This window comes from Homalodisca vitripennis, chromosome 1 (genome assembly GCF_021130785.1).
Source record: "Homalodisca vitripennis isolate AUS2020 chromosome 1, UT_GWSS_2.1, whole genome shotgun sequence".
NCBI classification, from domain to species: Eukaryota; Metazoa; Arthropoda; class Insecta; order Hemiptera; family Cicadellidae; genus Homalodisca; species Homalodisca vitripennis.
Window position 1 is genome coordinate 110,861,741 of NC_060207.1, and position 21,410 is coordinate 110,883,150.

A 21,410-nucleotide genomic window follows, 5' to 3' on the forward strand; every position below is an offset into this window, starting at 1 on the left:
TTCATGGATATATATCTTTAATATACTTTATAATCACTGAGCTAAAAGCCTCAGTTGTAATATTGAAGGAACGAGAATGGATTATTTCTGACAAATTACTTAATCAAAGCTGTCACTCATTAAACCAAAATAATCATCGGATGAATAGTGGTATCATTTTTTTTTTCAATTCTTTGGGCTGAACATACAAACTTCTTACTACGTATTGGTGCCAACATAGTGCTACATGGAACCTGCAGAGTAACTAACGATACAATATAGAAATTGTTTAATCACTTTTTATGATTAGTTAAATAATGTATATATTATTTAACGCATGTTTGTGTTTGGCTAATGTTGCCTATGAACTTACTGTAAAAGAAGTGGATTCAGAAGTCCAAAAGCATCTGATATAAACTTCAGCAATCCTGCGTTAACAAAGGTTATCCAGTATGTTTTGAACAGGGTGCCAATAATTGAAACTGGTTTCTTTGGTGTATAGTCTTGGTCCTTGAGCAGTCCATTCAATTCAGTCTTTTTATCTCTTGCTGAAAACCTATTGAAATGATTTTTATAACAACTTTGGTTATGGTATATATTTAGGGTTTCTGAAAATAATGTTTTTTATTGTGAAATGGAATCAGAGTACCATACTACTCAGTCTGTAATAAATGTGATCAATATAAATATGTTTCATAAATGATCCAAATAATTTAGTGCCATTTATAGAAAATTGATTTGAGGGGCTAACACACTGAGAGATTTATGAGTATAAAATCCACAAAAACACAAGTTTGGAGTCAGAACCTGAAGTAAGTTAATACATGATATAGGTTTTGCATGATAATCACAGTTAAGTAATTGAACTCATTAGAGCCAACATAATAAAACTCTGAAGTTTAAAGTTCTCAGTACAATTTTTAACAATGTAGGTTTTGAACTAAATTTTTTGAACTGAATGGTCAATCAAGATTGACATCTAAAGATGCTTGACCAAATCCAAGTACACAAAATCATATTTCAATCATTTAATTTCAGGATGAAGAAAGCTGAGTATCCTTTAATTTGGCATTCAGCCTATATATTTTACTCTTAGTTAAATTATTTTCTTTAATCAACAAATCTTGAAATCTGTACATAATACTGTCCAAAATTATTCAAATTAGTAACTTTACTTTTAAGTGAATTTCAGAGTTACGTTATTTAAACATGAGATATGTTTCAACTACAGTGTTTCAATTAGCTGTTAGTACAAATAGAAATAAACTGAAAACTTTATGAAAATATTCTTACCTAATGCTTCTTTTTAAAAGTTTATTCCACCGTTTCTCAAATCTTGTGACAACATAAGCTGAGGTGTCATGGTATCTCAAATTCCACAGGTCTTCCAGAGTCAGAGGTTTCTTGAAACCTCTCCAGATTAGAGGCTCAAACCAGCTAAAGAAGCATAATGACACAAATGAGGCATTCTCTGCTGGAGAGGGTTTCTGTAAAATAAGATAAAGAAAAAACAATACATATATGTTTCTATTATTTGGACTACTGAATGTTGAAAATGTCAAAGTGATTTTAATAGCTAAATTTCATTAAACCAAGTGACCAACATATTTGATCACAGCCCTTACAAACTGCTAGAATTAGAATGCTAGGTGTGTAGAACTAAATCTGTTAACAGTTTATTCATACAGCCAATGGTTCTACAAGGTAGTGACAAATCTGAGATCCAAAAATTCAAATAGGAGAGCCACAAAAACTGGTGTTATGATCATTCTTTTTTATTTATGTCGGTGGTATTTGCATCAACTAGCTCCCGTCATCTCTTCCGGTTCTCAGTATCTTCTTCAACTCTTGTTTTATGTACTCTCCTTTTATTTTCTTTACAGCAATTAGTTATTTTACATTCAACATTTCATGCAGCAGGTCTATATAGCAGATGGTATAACTTTGATAATAAAAAAAAACCTTCTCAAATATACAGAATTTATTCTCAACTGTTACTTTATAGATGCGTTTATATTACTTTTTTCTGATACAACATAAATACGTTTATAATAATATTTTCTTTGAAGTTGGATCTATGAATTTGAGGGAACGGAAGGGGGGCATCAAGTCGTGGGGTTGCCAAGGGGAGCGCCAGAAACAAGCTACACCATTCCATAAAATATATTAATCAGAAAAACATATAGAGCTGTTACAATATAAAATAAAAATTAATTAATCTGTTTAATAATTATTAATAATAAATACTATGTTTTAATAATAGTTATTTCCCTTTTTCATATTTATAAAATTAGTTATTATTTTTTATTAAGAATTATTTTATATTTAATGATAGAAAACAAATTACATTCAATTTGTAGATAGGTACGTGTGCAGATTACCTTAAGATAGTATGTGGCACTAAAAACAGAACTTTAGCAGGCTACTTACTAATACTATAATCATTGTTGGTTAAACTCTACATAAGAAATTATGATTCCCTTAGTTGTGTCCTTGGCCGCCCACGCTGTTGATGCCAATACTTGAAAAGTAAACTGTTATTGTCAAGAATAGTTTGGGGTCTTCACTAAACCTCATTCTATTTTTGGCTTGAATTAAATATTGACAAAATTGATTAAACGTTATATTCGATTTTGTTAACTCATCCCTTATTTATCATTAACTTGAGTATTTAAACCAGAGAGATCTAAAACGATTAGAAAATTGCATAAATTATCATAATTTATAAAAGCTTCCGAAACGTTTAAAGACACATCTTTTTTGCTTATTATCAACAAAATAATTGAGAAATTTATCAAAATACAGTTAGCTGAATTTATGGTTGAAAATCGAACTACCAGAAAGGTGTAATTTGGGCTTTAAGACAACATAAATATTTCAAACATACCTGTACATTTAGAAATTACAAAAACCATCTCTACAACAGACATAAATTAAACAATACAATATTACTTATCATTTTAGGTATTATGTAACCTTTTGATGGCTTAGACCATCAATACACATAATAAAAAATTAAGTTCTTAGGTGTTACAAATAATAATTTGGAATGGTTTACTATATATTTCAAAGTATTTAGAAAGTATTTTCATACTTCCTGTGTCCCCTAATTTTTTATTTATTCTCTCGGTTGGTTAGGTTACTAATATATGCTGTCGACTGACGACTTGTAAATATAGTCAGAACAAATATTACTTATTACTAAAATGTATCACTAACAGGCAAGTAAAAATAAATGAAAGAAAATAGATTAAAGCTACTCACTCTTACCTCGGTCTTTGGACGATCAGTAACTCTCTGCGGCGGGTCAGCAAATACATTCAGAATCATCATCAGCAGCACTATAGGGTAGGATACCATGTAGAGAATAAATTTGTAGCGAGGTTCTTCTTTGTTCTGAAAGAAAACGCCATTAAGAAAAAAGAATACCGTATATAAAACATAAATTGCATTTTCATACCAAAGGTGTTATTTTTATAATTACAATGTTTAAAACACATTCACATACAAAAACAAATCCAAAAACAGTGTCAATAATTTTATCCACCCTTTTCACATTTTAGGGAAACCTGAGGATTATCTGAGGTGTACCTTTAATCCAGAATCCCAGATAAATGCATGACCTTGAGAGATAACTGGTAAAATCATACTCGTATGAACGGTTTCACATTCACATCCAAAAACAGTGTCAATAATTTTATCCACCCTTTTCACATTTTGGGGAAACCTGCGGAATATCTGAGGTGTACCTTTAATCCAGAATCCCAGATAAATGCATGACCTTGAGAGATAACTGGTAAAACCGTACCTCGTATGAATGGTTTACGTTACTGGTATCAAGTAATATCGTAAATAGTAAAATAATGACCAATTTTGAGCTATATATTTATGAGCCAAAATGAATTCAAGTGCAAAGTATAAATACAACAATACTAGGGAACACCGTTTCCTCTGCCATATGAAAGTGGCTAGCCCTCCTAGAAATGTACGTAGAGTACTATCTGCACTTATATCACGCATTGTCTGGGTTTCAGCTCCGCAGTTGCAGGATACAATGTGACCCATTCCCTCCACCCTCCAAATCTATTCAACAAAGTCCACTCTCTCCGAGTGAGTTGCCCACAAACCACTATTTCTGTTGGATTGGGAATCAAGATCTTATATCCGTTATCCAGGCGTTTTAGGGTGAACGTTTATGTGACTGGTAGTCCCTAGGGGAAGATGTCTGGACTTTAGCCGACATTTGTCGTGTGAGAAGTCTTGTAAGGACATTTTAATTCTGTAAAATCTAGTAATATATTTGTAGTAAGGTATTTTTCCAGCATATGGCAGGGGTATGATGTTACTAAGTACCGGGAGCGGAGTGGGAGTCAGTGACACTTACTGCCTTCTTAATCCTGATAGTGTTTATGTCAACTCATCTAGTATGCAAGCTGTTTAGGAGCATAGGAGCACAGTGTTCTGTAGACCGGAGACAGAGCTGAGACACTCAGCTAGATAACCCAGCTAGATAACAACAGAAAATAACCCAGCTAGATACTGTATTATGTTTATCCTGTTTTTGGCTTTGCTAGTAGTCTTTTCTATGTGGCTTTTAAATGTTATAGCGAGTGACCAAGTGTGTCTTCTAGGTACGTAAGATACTCCTTTGTGGATAATTTGAACATCTCAAAACTGTATTTGACAACTTTTTATTGAGATAGAAGCAGAATAATTAAGCCTTAGAAAGATTTGGTTTAAGTTAAGTGTTCCCATCAGTTTGATCAAGTCCTTGTGCTGATTGGCTAGAATACAGGAGCACACCGACGGGGGGGGACGATCGAGACCAGTCCTCCCCAAGAGCATTTTATTTAAAGAAAAACCGATTGTCTAATAGTACTCTTTGACTGAAAATGTTGGGACTTTGAAATCAGTCATAATAAAATATAAAAATTCAAACAATATATACAGTATTTTAATTTGCAAAATACACGGCACTACAGATATAATAATTCAATTTTGTTCAAAATACTAAATATTTTAATTTTACCGTCACGCAGCAATTATGAAAGTGAAGTTAGTTCCTTACTATTTCTTGTGGTTTATACCTGAACCTGGTACTTTCATAATCCGAGCACAAAATGTACTCATACTGATTCAGAATCATACGTAACAGAGTACTCTTAAAATGGTACAGGTACATTAATTATTAAATTAATTAGTGTTAAAAATTAATTGTTTTTAATAGTGATTTACAAAATTATACACCCAATATAGTGACTCTTAGTTCTATAATATAACTTTTCATACTATTTTAATAACAACTTTACTTTCATAAATTGTAAAATAACATAATCAATTACGGTATGCTTGTATCTATTTTGTATAAACATTTGGTCAATCGGATCATAAGTTTCTGAATTACGAATGTTCAAAGTTGCAGTTTAATTAATAAGGGCCTAAACCGATATATTTTCTTTGTTACCAACATAAAAACAGGAAGTTATTTTAAATGAACAGTTTTATATGTAGAAACGCAGAAATAAACTAACTAAATTTTAACATAATTCCTGTTATTGTACCCGAACAGGTAGTTTGTGCTCAACTTTAAAACTCGGATATCTATACTTTTTGAGTCGAGAGTAGACATCAAGATTTAGCTATGGTCTTGATTTGTGTTTTAAACTTAATTATTTTCAACACAATTTTAAATTAATGTTATAATTAAATTCCGTTTTAGTAAAATATACTCTATATAAACTGCATTATTTTCAGAATATTTTAATTGACCTTGGATAAACTTCGTGGTGATTGGTGGCAGAATGGTTTTACTGTAAACTATACACTCTGACCTGATCTTTGTCCTCCTTATATAAGTTTTGAAGTCCTATAAAATAACGATTCTAAGATATAACATTTCAACATTTTCTCGGAGGAGAGGGGGCCGGAACCCCCCCCCCCTATTGTATCGGGGGTTTCCATGCTCCGGACTCCCCGTGTTACCCTCCCAGAGAAGATTTCTGGGTGCGCCACTGCTAGAACAATATCAACTGCATAGATTAACTGCCTAGACTATGTGTTATAGGGGAGGTCAGTGTTATTTTAATAAATATGAAAAAGAAACTTTCTATAACGTTTGTCATTAGCCCAATACATTTCTTTAAACGAGTAGCAAATTTAAGAATTGTATTAAAAATGTAACTATGTTTACGCCAATGTTAATTAAACACGGTGAACTAAAGTTGAGCAACAGTTTCGGACATTTGTACAATTATTTCACCAATATATAAAGGGGCGTGGTTCGTTTTCAACTTCTGTAATGACTCTGGTATGGTATGAGCATGTCCAGCCCATTTCTTTGTTATGTAAATAAATCTTTAATTTTCTTTTTTGTCTTAAAAGTAGATTCTTTTTTTAATTGTGTATATATTGACACACAGGGATTCATTAACAGACTTCCATCAGTAACAGCTACACAACGTACACACAAACTCACCCCAGCTTGCCGCAGTTCTGTCCTGAACTGGAACACCCCAGCCACACTGAGCATCAGCCAGAACACAAACAGTCCTCCTGAGGTGTGAACTCCTCGCACTCTGTCCCACGCCAGGATAACTGCAGCCAACACCTGAAACCATCATCACCATTAAACTACAGTACATATAATTTCATGACTATTAGTTCTGTAATTCACCAACTTTCCAGCACTTTCAAATATTTTTGGTAATAAAAACTCTTGAAGCTTTGTTGTAAATAAATGTTCACTGTTATGTATATGCAATTATTAAAATATTGAATAATCTGATCTCTGAACAATCTAGACTGTGTTCAAATAAATGCAATTTGTTCTGCTTGAGTCTGGGTTATTACTCCTCATTTTAATGTATATTATTAGAGGGAGTGAGAGAAAGGGAGAGAGAGAGAGAGAGAGATTTATAAAGAAGTACTGATAATTTTCACTACTACTATTTAATGACTGCATAATATTATTAGAACAAAGGGTTGTTAATTTATGAACAGAGGATACTTACAAAGGTGATTGTTTGAACTGCTGGTGTCCAGAGCGCAACAGGAAACACCTCCTCACTCTCCAAGTATTGGACTACTGACATGACGAAGTTTACTGCACTAATACCTATCAGCATCAGGTTCAGCAACTACATATAACAAAAACAAACAAGCTATAAGTGTATTGCCAACAAATCTGTACAAGCCGACAATATTGATGACAGTATCCTCTCACAAGATTTCTTTTTGTAATTTGAACTAGTATGACTCATAATAAACTGCTATAGTATCGAAAATATTTGTAATTGGCAAGTTAAAACTGACCACATTCAATATGACTCAATACCATATATAATAAAAAAAACAACTTTCTCTTTCATAATTGGCAGAATTCTACAACTTCTGGAAAAGCCCACTTTTTACTTTAAAAGAGCCTACATAAAAAGAAAATTCAAGCAATAAATGATAACAGGAGATTCTACTTTTCCCTAAGATTTTTACAGTTTAATAAGGATAGTTTCTTTAATAAATAAAGTAGCAAGCTGAAAAAACTATTTAAAACCCAACCAGCGAAAACTTGGAGTCTTCAAAGGTTCCAGTTTCAAATTTATCTCAAGGAGGAGAGTTTCTTGTTCCTTCTTAGTATTGTATCAGACTCCTAAACCTTGTAATAAATAATTGCAGGTCTGCTAAAGTTTATATATATATATATATAAAACATCTAGGACAAGTTGCTAAGTCATACCTTGCTTGCAAAATTTTATAAAGTAATACTGTCATCGTTAATTATTTATGGTGCATATTACTTCATGGAATTTGGCTGAGTGGCAGTGAATACTTTTATATTGGTTTTATGGGTAACGATGATGGCAACGAGAGAATCGCTAAATTAGAACGAAAATAGTTTTCACTTGTCATATTTGCATTGGAATAAATACATTAATAAAGTGTTTCTATATATAAAGAAGTGTTGGCTACTATATATTTTTGCATCTAAAACTGTATAAAACGTATACATGAATATTTTCACAGATTTTACATCAAACTTACAACATTTGCGAGAACAAATGTATAATTGTTATATTTATTATTTTAATCCATATATTACAGCTCGCTCACACCAATAATCTAAGGAAACAAACCCAACTTATATAAATGCAATTAATTTATATTTCTAAGCGTGTTTTAAAAATGGGCTCCATTAGACGGCCTGTTGAAGGACAAAAATTACATAATGTGTGCATTTTGAAGGTTAAGTACACACAGTTTACTTCGCTACGACACATTTATTACTCCGTTATTCTGTATAATGGCGAAATAATGATGGTGAAGGATTTCACATAAAAGTAACTCATATTAGGTCATAATTTTGTCCTAACATTTTCTGTTTTCTATTTGTTGTAGTCTGAACTTTTTATAGCCGTCATTTTTTAACCTGACATGATATTTTTCTGAAACTTTTTAAAGCCAGGTCTTTAAAAAATTACACAGTTTGAATATTATACTTTATTCAATTAAATTTGTTTCGTATATAATCATACATACAGACGGAAAGAAACAATGACTACTTTATTTAACCAAATTATGAGTTACTTAGACCTGCCAAATCTTATCCTTAAGTTTGATATCAGCTTTTGATTTTGGGCAGAAGCCCTCGACTACTAATGTTTCTATCTCATTTTGGCTTGGACACAATGGTCGTCTTGAGACGTGGTAGACACAAAATGAAAAGCTGGTATATTGTTACAGTTCTATGTATTCTTATAAAGTTATTCTGATATGCTGACTGCTGAGCATTAATAGGTTATTGTCAAATTTAAGACCTCTTTGAGAATTGTTGTGGCATATTTGAACTTTTTTGAGGTACATAGTACTATTGTCAAAATATTTGTTTCGTAATGTTTTGCCTGTTATTTTGTTACTATGTATAATAAATTATGTTGGAGTAAATGTTAGGCTTTACACACTGTTAGTTTAATATTTGCTGAAGTAAATAAACTTTCTATATTTTACATACATATCTTTAACTTCGAAGCTTGTATTAAAGTGAAGTATTGAGCTTCCCAAGCTGTTATGTATTTTCGCAGCCAGTAAAATATTTTGGTACATAAATCGCATTGATATATCACCTTCACAAAGGCAGTCCTAAAATTAGTATTGTGTGATTATTATGTACACATTGAAAGGGGAAAATGAAAGATTAGGAATAACCATTAGTTGGTAATTAAAATTTATATCATAATAGGTTCTGTGCTGGACCATAAATAGTTAATAACGAGTTGTATTTTTATTTAGATCCTTATACGAAGACAGTGTGACAAATTACAGTATATTCATAACAATAATTTTTCTCGTGAATATAAAAACAATTGATTTAACTTATTCTCAATAGGTATGATTATTATCAATAATTACCATTTTGGTGGTATTTGTGAAGCCCCACGGCAAATCTCGACATTTGCTGTTCAGGATGACGACGGCCTCAAAAGGGGCAAGGATCCACAACAATAGGCAAGGACCCCAGACCAGGGCCGTCTGCTCGAAACATGGAGAGATATCTGGATCTGGAGTGTTCCATGACTGAGCTGGATCCTGCAACAGAATATAACTCTATCAAAACGTTTGCTGTTCAGGATGATAATGGACTAGAAGTCTAGGCTCATAACAATAGAGAATTGTTAGTATAATCAAATCTTTAAATGAAGCAGCGGTGAAACTGAAACGAAGCTTGAATGACTCCATATTTTATTGGTAGGAAGATCTAATAATATAAAATATCCAAGGAGCAAGAGAAGAAATTCAGTTCTGTATGACTGCAGAGGCAGTAAATATAGACTAGAAGCTTACTTAGAATGAACATGGTTAGTTTAATATTGTTTAAATAACGCATCCCAGGCCTTGGATGCGTTTGGAACTGCAGTAAGCTGTCTCGAGTATATGGACCCTCAAGCCAGAACTTTACTTATGGTTACATCAAGCCCAGTTTTAGGTGATTTCAAAAAATAGAACATAAAAATGCAACAAAAAAATAACGGTCGTTGGCACTATAGCGTGCATTGAAGCGATGAGCTTTAATCGGCGTTGGAGGCAATTTTAACCTTCTGTTACTGGGGAAAGGAGTCAAGAAAAGAGCGCTATTACACTTACTAGAAAATAGAAATACTAGAAAAATGTTTGGAATGAAAAATATTTATATATCGTATTGGTTTGTTTAATCAAAAATATTTAGCCATTGCTAAATTTGTGATTTTAATTAATGCTGTATATTATAACTTGAAGTTATGTGATAAAATTTGGTTTGGAGGCTTGGTTAATGACGTTTTACACTCACATCAAATGTATACTCTCGATGGAAAAGATAATGTTAGTCTGCTTCTTCTCGAAATAGTAAGTGAGAAGTCTATACAAAGCTCGTATTTTAGATCTCATTCTGTTTTTGCTGTAGTGTTCTTGGCCTCGGCTCAAATTTTTCATCAGACGACCTTTCTATGAGATATTCAACTGATCAACGAAAAATATCGTATCTATTATGGAAACTATAACATTTTGGAACAAAAATACTCAGTTAACTCCTGGATCAAGACCTTACCTAGATTAAGCTTATAAACAAAATTGTCTGTTCAACATAAGAACAAGACATATATGTCTTGTTCTTATTATACGTCAAGGTAATCTCTATTCATTATATGTGCAAAATGTACGCTTTGCTGTGGCTTGGTTATTAATTATTACTGTTATGTAGAAATTATTCATTATTATTTATATTAAATTCAAGAGCAATAAGTAGTAAATGGAAATTTAAAATCAAAGTCAAGCCTATTGATATTACAATGATAGTAGTATTTTTTTTTAGAACCTTAAAAAGTTTATTCGTAAAAATCCACTACATTGTTGTATGTACTTGCAATGCATGGATTTAACCTGTTTTTACATTTGGTGCTGTAACTCAGTTATTTGTTATTCAATCTTTTTTAAACAAAAACTGTTGAATTGGTAATAAAATATGCTAAAAAAGTTATCCTGGTGAATTTGTTGTCAAAGTAGCCGTTTCAAAACTAATACAATTTGAAAATTTTAAACGGCCGCCATTTTGAAATGCAATGAGATATTTGTTTTATTTTTTTCACTGAAAAGGACCAACACTAGGTTAACATAACTGTTAAGTTTGAATTCTGTATCTTAAGTGGTTTTTGAGTAGTAATTTTCCCCCCAAAAAAACACATACAGACAGACAGACGCTAAACGAAGTGAAATAGGGCACCTGTTATATTGCATTATTTGTTAGTTTTGGCCTGCTGAACAATGTGGCAAAGTTTGTTCGAATGGTTGCTGGACACCCTGTATACTATAGTTCTATAAGAGAAAAGACGTGATAACCACTATTTAAGGCAGCCTTTTATCTCACACCTGAGGTAGTATCATAGCCTTGGTACAGCCTGATTATAAACCTTATCTCACAAGTTAAATTTACCAAGAGTTTTCCAATCCCGATTTTAAGAATTAAGAGTCTAAACTTTTTTCTTTTAAGTTTTACTAATGCGTGATTTTGATTGGTTTATACATCTAGAACACAAAATTCTAAACTTCTAGTACTAAATACTTCAGAAGTATTACTCTCTATTTTAAAATTCATAACAACAGTACACATTGAGTGGTGTCCCAATAGATATAACATACTAAACATTAAGTTTTTATTAATGTCTTTTTTGCATTAAAACGTAGGCTACAAGTAAATTTTTTAATTAATACTTTTAAAAGGGACACACTAAAATCTGTTCATGAAACATAGAACATTAACTTTTCTACTCGCTTTCATTTTATATTGAGACTGTCGTATAATATTTACATAGGTTATCATTGAAATACATTACGACATTATATTGCGATTGTTGCTCCTTTTAGCCTGACGGTCAGCAGAGAAAGACATATGTCAACTTTCTTAGCACCTTTAACATTTATAGACTAATTTTTTGTACTCTCTATTCCATATTTTAAAATCTAATCTGAATTAGGAATGTACTTTTTATTATTTATATTTAAAAAGCACGGAATTTTCAAGAAATTAATAGAGCATAATTTTATTTATAATAAGTTCATTTCCTCATAGATATGCTTCTATTTATTAAATGTAATTCACTGTAGTAACGATAACTTCTTTTTATCCCCAAAACTATAATAAATAGTTGGATTTACACAGTCCATAAACCAGGAAACTTTTGCCCCGAAAGATACTAAACAATTTGGTGCTGCTACTAGTTGGTAACGGGCAGGGAGATATTACTGTGGAATGTGCAATGAGCGCTGCAGGCGAATATATCCCACCAATGTTTATCTTTCCTCTCAAGAGAACTAGCAAAGGGAGTGCCACTAAATACAATTTATCATTGCAGTAACAAGGGATGGATAACTGAAGAATTGTTTGTCATTTGGTATTCTCCATGCTAAGTCAACTAAAGAGAAGCCCGTGCTTCAGGTAATAGACAACCACAAAACCAACACAACCTTAACAGCGTACAATGTTAAAAAATGGAATAATTGTAGAGACACTATCACCACACATATCACATCGCCTTCTGCCGTTAGACATTACTTTCTATAACAGCCTGAAAGTAACATTCAAAAGAAAGGTGACAATTTTCTTAAGTCACACAATTATGAGAGATAACTCCTTACAAGATCTGTTTTATTTTTATCAATGCTTATGTTAAGGTTGCTAATGTAGCAAAAGATGTAAGTGGATTCGTATCGGCTGGAGTACTCCCTCTTGATCCCGAAAGATTTACAGAAACAGAAGAGGATTTTACAGTGCAAACGAAGGTTGAACAGAGATTACTTGTTATAAAAGACAAAGATATTACTGATGACGTAGGTTCGAGGGATACTTCAATCGCCAGAGTCGAAAATAGCTGAACTTTAGCCCAAATGGATGTGGATACAAACGAAGACCCAGCTCCAGATAATGTAGGTCTAGACTAGCGTCGCGTCGGATCTCTGCAGAATTTACCAAACATGCCTTGTTTGGGTAAAGATGCTCAACCTCAATCTTAGGTATCTTTTAAATATCTCTGTTCCGCGCATGAGTTCAAAATAAAGAAGATAACTTCAAGATAAACAATACCAGTTAATTTTACAAAGTTCTCAAATAAAACACAACTGGAAGAGTCAGCTAAAGTACAAGAAATTAAGAAGAAAATTCTACAACAGCATGGTAAGTTAAAAGTTGAAAAGGAAGAGCAGACAAAATCAAAACAAGACAACATGTTACTCAACAGTAAACTAGGCTACTCAATTCCATGACAACAGGATGTGGGAAGTAAAAAAGCAAAAAAGCATTAAATTAGATGATTTGTCATCAGAGAACGAATTTACTACCATAAAATTCATTTCCCAAGATTAATATTAGATAATATGGATTCAAAGTAATTTCTAGAAAAAGGATTTACAATAGAAGTCTTGTGCTCAAAGGATGTAGCATCTTGTGCAGAGATTTTGGATTAGGTGCTGCTCGTGTACCGGGTGGATTCATGCGGCTTGCATGACTGACAGAGTCTGCAGATAACTTTTTTTGTGACTTATGTACAGTTTATTAGCAGTTTTTAATTGCATGTTACACTTCCTTAGGTTAAAGGTCCTTAGTTCTAGATGTCGACAGGTCTTATTAAACTCCAATTTAATGTGGAAAAATGGTGAATTATGTGACACCTGACACAGTGAATCTTATCGCAATACCTACTGGCATAGTATAGATAAACTAATAAAATATAAAGTACTATTAGTGTGGATAGCCAACTTTTGAACTATACAAGATGAACTAGTTTATTTTAAGGTTATCGCTGATTGTGTCAATGACCCTTGGGAGTGTGACGTGAGACACAGGTCAACATTTTATATATCACTGTTGTGATGTTATATATCACTATAGTTGGTCTGCCAAAAATTCAATTACCTTACAAGAGGAATGAATGCATGAATTGTTCTCTTGCTGCCAATAAAACTATAAATGAACAATTAGACTCAAAGTACTGGTGTAATACTGGGAAGGTGGTGCTTGACGAATCGATGTGTAATCCGTACTTCACAATTATTTACTTGAATTCAACATATTTCTTTGCAACGAGTAATATCATGTTTTTTCAAACTGCTGCAGTTTTAATTTAACCTATGCTATTGGATGCGAATATTTATCTAGCTAATCACGTTTATTTCATATTCATCAAGACTTACGATTATTATGTCGATGTTTGGTATGATTGCTGATTGTCAGTCTGACTGTCATTCTATATCCTACAAACGATTATATGTATCTAAATAATACTTGTTATAATATGCAATGTTAGTAATATTCACCACGTATTTGTAATCATAGTATGTATCGTATATAACTTTAACTCATTCGTTACCCAACTCCACACTGCAGCGTTGAACAAAATAAACTGAAACCACAGCCACAATAATACTTCGAAAATAATAATCCGTATTTAAATTTTCCTTCTAATGAAGTGGGGTTTTTTTTATTTATAACAAAGAAACCCATTAAAACTCACCCAAAAATGTGATTTACAGAATCGACTTTCGTTTGTAAAATCCATCGGTCAGTCATTCACTTAAATAGATAACAAAACTATACATGTATTAAAACTACACAAAACATCAAATTCACTAAGTGATATACGGAGTACTGAGGTACAGATCAACTGGCTGTTGAAGCTTACTTGTATTATCAAGCCTAGTTTGATAAGGCCTGATAACACTGACTGAGAGAGGGAGAAAAGAGAGCGACTGAAAATCCGTACGGACAAAGCTTAATTTCAACTTTATTATTCAGACAGATATTAAATCTGAAAAAATCCTGAAATATAAATAACATATCTGTATATAGCTTATATATGTTATAAAAAACACATTAATATAGGATTTCTTATTACAGTAGTCGTATACATTTGTTTGTATGAAAATACAATCTATAGGATTCTCTTGGTCTTTTATTATACAGCGTATACATGAAGTGCGGAATGTACAAACACTCGTAATATAGCGACAACTACAGTAAATATCAATGGTGGAAACTATCTGATACTTGAATTTGTTAAATGTAAATGTTACCTCGTATATTAAAACTAATTGATTATATTAAGAAGAAAAGCTAGTTAGCTGGTGCTCGCGCATTAGAGGTTCCGCTGTAACATGGCAATAATGTAGCTATGACTGGAAGGGTTGTTTAGCTGAGAGGAAGGGAAACTGGAGTTAAACTCAGCTTTCACATGGGAATAAAGTTTAAAACTGCGTTATACGTAGACACTCGCCTCAAACCCATAATTTTTCCCTACATAAATGTAAACTATTTGAAATACTATTATTTGGTTTATGAATACTAATTGATTTATAATTTAATTCAGTATATACATGGTAAACCAGACCACCTGAGTCACTGCTTATAGCTGTTTAACAAGTGAAGATAAAGACTGAACTGAAACCTTAAAACTGAAACCACGCTATTTTATGACCAAAGGATTCAATACAATTATTTTGACCCCCCCCCCTCTGTAACTTATATGTACAAGTGTTAAAAGATCTAAATAAACAGCTTTAACACGTTATTTTATTGTTACTTTATTGGACAACTTATGAAACTACAGATGTTACCCAAAATAGTAAAGTTCACTTCCCAAAAAATTTCAACATTTACAAAGTATTCACATTTTAAAATTTAAAAAAAGAATATTAGATACAACCGTATGGTTTGTATTACACCACATTAGAGGTAGTACCATTTTTTACATGTAAACTTTGGCTTTATCTCAAGCTGTTTCAGTTCTGCAGGCAAATATTAAAATTTCAATTGATTTATTCCAATTTGTTTTCAAACAATTTTATCCAAATAATCAGCACTCTGTAAAGCAAGGGCCTTATAAAACTCGTAAAATTTGTGTAATTTCTCAAACTCTTCATCTTCTAATACGAAGTCCAGTAGCCCAAATTCACTGTCTGTTCATGAGGATGCAAAGCACTTTGCCTTATCTTCATGTTCTTATGTTTTTTAGCTTTTCTGAAATTTGACCGCCAACCTTTGTCAGCTGATAACGTGTACAATGTTCTTACGGTAAACAATAACAACAATACCGGTTTTCTCATTGTTATAGAACTTAACCTGGTGTACTCATTTTAAACAAATAATAGCTAGGAAGCATTATCTTTTATGTTTGTTACTCTTGCAACAGTTGTAATACTCAGTTTCTGAAACTTACGCACCGTAAAATTGCAGTATTTTTGTTTCTTTTATAATTTTATTTATTTAAGTTTTTAGATGGCTTATACCAGTGCAGATGCGTTTGATATGTTGATGGTTTTGGATGGGTATGTCCAAACTTCACTGCAGCAGTTGCATTGTACACTGAACGCTTTCCTGAAAGAGATCACTACTCATGAAAGGTATTTCGAAGTTTAGCCGATCGTGTTCAAAAAACTGGAAGTTTAAGAAAGAATGATGATGGGAGAGAGTTCGTTTAAAACAACCTGAGTTCTAAACAACACCAAATGTAATTATGTATGTCAGAACAATGTAAATAATTTAGCACTGTTTGTATGTTTATTTTACAAACTCCTTGCCTCACCGGAATTTCCAAATGTAGCTCCATAAAATAAATTCATGTCGCAAAACTCAGCAAAGTTGTAGTTAATCTTTTTTTACATAGTTTAAGTTGGAAATAATAGTGTATCAAAGACCACAAAATGTCAGTGGGAGTTTTTTTAAACAAGATACTGTATATTTATAGCAGATATGGTAAATTTAATACACTTAAGTTTATTCGAAAAGTCCTGATATCCGGTCGTTAGCATTTTAAACAGTTATATCATTCGTATAACAGGACGTTAGTATTTCTCGGCATATCTTCACACGTCCCAATATACAGATGATAGTGCCAAAGGGTTAAAAAACTAAGTGTAAACTCTTAACGTTTGTAATGTTTAATAAGCTGATAAAAGCAGCTAAATACAGTAGATTTTATTATTTATTAATAATAAATTAAAAAGACCATAAAAATTCGCAATACTGTATTATTGCAATAATTATAATATCTTGGTGTTATATTATTTATTCCATAAACTTTAATCAATTTTTAATTTCAAAATCAATGTTTTCTCTGTATATTTCTGAAATGTTCATGCATTATTTCCTTGTGTTGTCTGTTATGTAAATTTAATATACCAAATTGTAATATGTAAAATTATGTGTTATTAAATGTAAAATATTTATTGATATAAATGATATATATATATATATATATATATATATATATATATATATAAAATGTTTTTGTTTTGTTTAGCAAGATATTGTATACAGTGTATTTGGAATTTAAATTGTGGATAAGAATTTTCATATACACTTTTGTATTTGTAATTAATAGTTAGTTGTAGTATGTGTTTAGGGTTTTTCTTAGATTTTCCTCTCAAATAGCTTCGGCTAGAGGGGATAAAAAAGTTACTGCATTGTAAACAAATAGTTATTCTTGAATAAAAAGTTTTAAAGTAATAATTACAGTTCATCTGTTAATTTAATAAACTAAAAAAGGGTTTGTATAGAATTTTTACGTAACACTTTTAACTAACCACAGACTAAACAGTTGTGTATAATACAATTAATTCAATACTGCTTGCATGTGGTTAGTATACTGATGTTACCTCTATTTAACAGAGTTCGATCAATCAACGAGATCAAATACAAGGTTTTATTAAGTTTACAGATTAACGTATTTCTTAGATAAAAATCGTTATAGCCTATATAGAAAAAGCTTTTTTGCGACAACTTTGCTATCTGGCAGGTGTAACTCAAGCGTCAAAACAACCATTAGCTATATGTAATATCAACTCCTTGTATGCGTGACTTCAAAGATGTCATGTTATTCGTTTACAAGGGATTTTCTTTACAAATAGGGCAAACATACAAAGGCCAAATAATGACGAGGTCCCTGAAACAGCTTGTACTATTATCCCGTGTATAACAGAATACGTTAAAATATAACTGACAGTTACATACAGATTTATTAGTAATGTTGATGATCGTGTACTTTAACAGTGAAATTCCTTTTGTAATTTTTATTTTTTTTTAAAATAACGTCAGGTGTTTTCTTTTAAAATATACCAAATTTAAATTTAATTGGTTGGTCTGTAAAGTTTAGTAGCTGTTCTTTGATTTTCTCAAAATGTCTGCTAGTACACACAGGCGCGCGCGCAGGCGCGCGCATACGAACGCACACACGCACGCAACGAAGGTCAAATCAAATCATTTTTTTTTGCCAGAACATTACAAAAATGTATAGCAATAGTCATTTTTCTATAATTTGGACCAATCACTCCACATTGAGACCAGTCAAACATACAGAAATTTCAGTCGCACCACATTCACTCATGCCAATTTTCCCATTTTCCAACGCCGGTTGTCAGTGTTTCAATTGTGCGGAACACAACACAAAACTCGGTGCTGGTGTACAAAACTCGGAATTTTCGCTCATACTCACTATGGAACTAGTGAACAATAAAACCCTCACTAAAATTTGGGGAATAAGCTTATCGTTGAGAAGAAAAAAACAGATTGATTTGTGACACAACGAGAAAAATCTATCGATAATATAGGCAAGCAACGATTGAAAAGTCTACTTTAGCAACTTACTTACTTAGTGATATATATAAACTTGAAATATATAATATACATATTATATAATTATAAAAAACTGTATAGCTATATATATATATATATATATATATATATATATATATATAATACAATTATACATACATACATATAGGGTAAAGTCAGGACAGACGCCGCACTTTTTTTGATAATTTTTTTTATTGAAAGACGCTTATAAAAAGGAAACCAGCTGAAATAACAATTAATATGAATCCTTTGGTGTTTAAATTTTGTATAAAACGTATATTTTCACTACTTTTTTAGAGGTGGGTCAGATGCCGCAGAAGGGGGGGACAGATGGTTTATGGGGAAATAATATAGAAACTGGTGTGAGACAAACAATGTATTTATTACAACCTTTTTAAAACACCAAACAGAATAGTAAATTGGAATGAAAAATGAAAAATCAAACTTAGTATGAATCTGCAATAGATATTTTGTTGAGATAAAGTCTCAAAACAAAACAAAATTAGAGTAGCATAATTTTTTATGTTTTAAAATTTATCTTTTTTTAATTTTCTCCAGTCTTACTTCTCTTCGTCCACAATCGCCACACTTGCCGTTGAACGAATAAATGGAACAAGTCTCATGCAGCCACCGACTGCATTTCACGCACTTGATCCAGTCTGCTGTAGACTTGGTTTCTTCATATTGTTCTAGGCACTCTGCACAATGGGAATCATCAACAAATTCGTCAATTGTCATACTGTCATGTTCCAATCTCTTGCTTCTTCAGTTTTTTTCTTGAGATTCTTTTTTCCTTTAGATGAATTCAGGGCTTGTGAGATTTTCAGCTCTTTGTTTCCTGGAATTTACGTTTTTAGGCCTCTTAACTTGTGGAATTGGTGATATCTTGTTTATCATCTTGGTTGGTGTGTAAGGGTCTCGTTTTTTTGTGGCTTCAGTGCAACCTTTAGGTTGAGTAGGTGCAGGCATGAAGTCTTTTTGAAGAAGATTGGGGTACTGAGTTGAAGTTCCTAACAATGGGTCCTCTTCATTTTGAGATTGAGTTGATACATTCGCTATGTTTGATACTTCCAAGGGCTCATTTTCGGCTCCAACTTCTTGAGTTTTGCCTTCAGTCATGAAAGCATAGTCGGGGATAGCCTTCTTATCCAACGGCACGACACCTGATGCCTTAAATCCTGAAATTGCATTTTGAGTTGTTGCAGCTTGCCCCTAAGCTTTTGACAGCAATTCACCAAACTGCATCCTTCCAATTTTTCTTGCTGTCACCTTTGTTTGATTTTTAGCTGCAGTTCCTCTAAAATGGTTTAACATCCACGATTTACAAGCCTCCTTGAAGTAGTGCTTAAGAGGTTTAAAAAAACTTCTATCAAGAGGCTGCAAAAAATGTGTTGTGTGACTAGGGAAGCAAATGAAAGTTATTTCATTGTTGGCAGCCAATTCTAGAGCTGGAATGGACATATGAGACGAATGTCCATCAAGCAACAGGATAACTTTACCTGGAACTTTTCGAGGTATGAAATGCTCCTCAAGCCAAGTCAGGAACAATTCAGTTGTTATGTAAGAGGATTTAGGTGGCATTCTTACGTCTGATCCAGGCAGCATCGAATCTTGTCATTCTATTTTTTTGTTTACCCCCTTAAAAATACAAAAGGGGGTAGAAAATTCCCCTCAGCATTACAGCATGACACTACTGTAATATTTTTGCCTCTTTCAGTAGATGAGATATGGTGAACATCTTTGCTTCCTTTTATCGCCACTACTTTTCCTGCTTCATTATTCAATTGAAAACCAGTTTCATCCATGTTATATATTGCAGATGGTTTATTGAGCAGATCTAAATCCGTCATTGTCTGTTCTAACAACTGGAAGTACTTATCAATGTCGTTTCTGTTCATTCCAGTAGCTCTTGCAATTGAAAGATTTTCTGCTTTACGAATACTGAGTTCTGGATTTCTATCCAAAAAAGAACGAAACCAGTCACGGCTTGCTTTACCCTTCTCGAGGTTGAATTTGTTAGGTAATGTCATCCCAACGGCAAGATTAAGTGCAAGATCCCTGAAATTACTCGGGGTTGGTGAAAATCCACATTCCTGAAGTTTTTTTACGTGATCGACTATTTTCTTTTCAGATTCTTCACCTAGGTAGCACTGAGGTCCACTACCCAACCTTTTAAAATTATTACTTGCCATCCTCCGTCTGATTGTCCATTCTGGAACACCTGTTTTTCGAGAAGCTTCGCGTATAGCATTGTTTTCTTCTTGGATTAGCTTGACGGCATCCTGAAGATCCTCTTCAGACCATTGTCCTCTAGACGAAGTCCAGATTCTCTTTCGAGGCATTTCCTGAAATATTACGAGCAACTTTAGTCGAAAAACGGCCTTGGTTTACTTAAATAACAATTAAATGAAGAATAGTTACATGCGGCATCTGTCCCACAACCTAAACGCGGCATCTGTCCCGAGGCGCGGGGTAAGATGCCGCACCGCCATTTTGTACGAAGCTAGCTGCTGAGAAGCAAGACTACTGCCTGACTTTCTACCTACCTACGCTACACTTACATTCTATGTATGTGTTGAATTTTTACATATAAGGATAAATCTAACACTTTGAAAACTTACGGATATAATTTTATAGGCTTACCTTGGTCCTTGGAGTACGGAAAAAGCAAGTAAATACTAAAAACGCTGTATTAAACAACTTAAACAACCAAAACACGATCGGCACTTCTCACTCGATAGACGCCCACTGTGAACTGGTTAGTTCTCCTGTCGGAGCGCTAGTG

At 32.7% G+C, this 21,410-nt stretch overlaps 1 protein-coding gene across 4 annotated transcripts in view; it reads right to left on the reverse strand.

The window, feature by feature from the left end:
* The window catches only part of LOC124369150 (multidrug resistance-associated protein 1-like), a 54,113-nt gene extending 39,453 nt beyond the window's left edge, over window positions 1-14,660 (reverse strand). For 3 of the 4 annotated variants that reach the window (XR_006923045.1, XM_046826944.1, XM_046826936.1), the window contains exons 1-7: window positions 14,511-14,660; window positions 9,382-9,558; window positions 6,990-7,115; window positions 6,455-6,586; window positions 3,250-3,375; window positions 1,273-1,466; window positions 353-535 (exon numbers count right to left, since the gene is read on the reverse strand). Coding sequence is in view for 2 of the 4 variants with exons in the window: in XM_046826944.1 (XP_046682900.1) it covers window positions 353-535; window positions 1,273-1,466; window positions 3,250-3,375; window positions 6,455-6,586; window positions 6,990-7,115; window positions 9,382-9,558; window positions 14,511-14,555 (983 nt within the window). In the remaining 2 variants the exon portion in view is untranslated. Of the gene's footprint in view, window positions 1-352; window positions 536-1,272; window positions 1,467-3,249; window positions 3,376-6,454; window positions 6,587-6,989; window positions 7,116-9,381; window positions 9,559-14,510 lie in introns of those variants that run through there. The other variant, XM_046826957.1, reaches the window with a different exon arrangement.
* Between the last annotated feature and the right edge of the window lie 6,750 nt (window positions 14,661-21,410).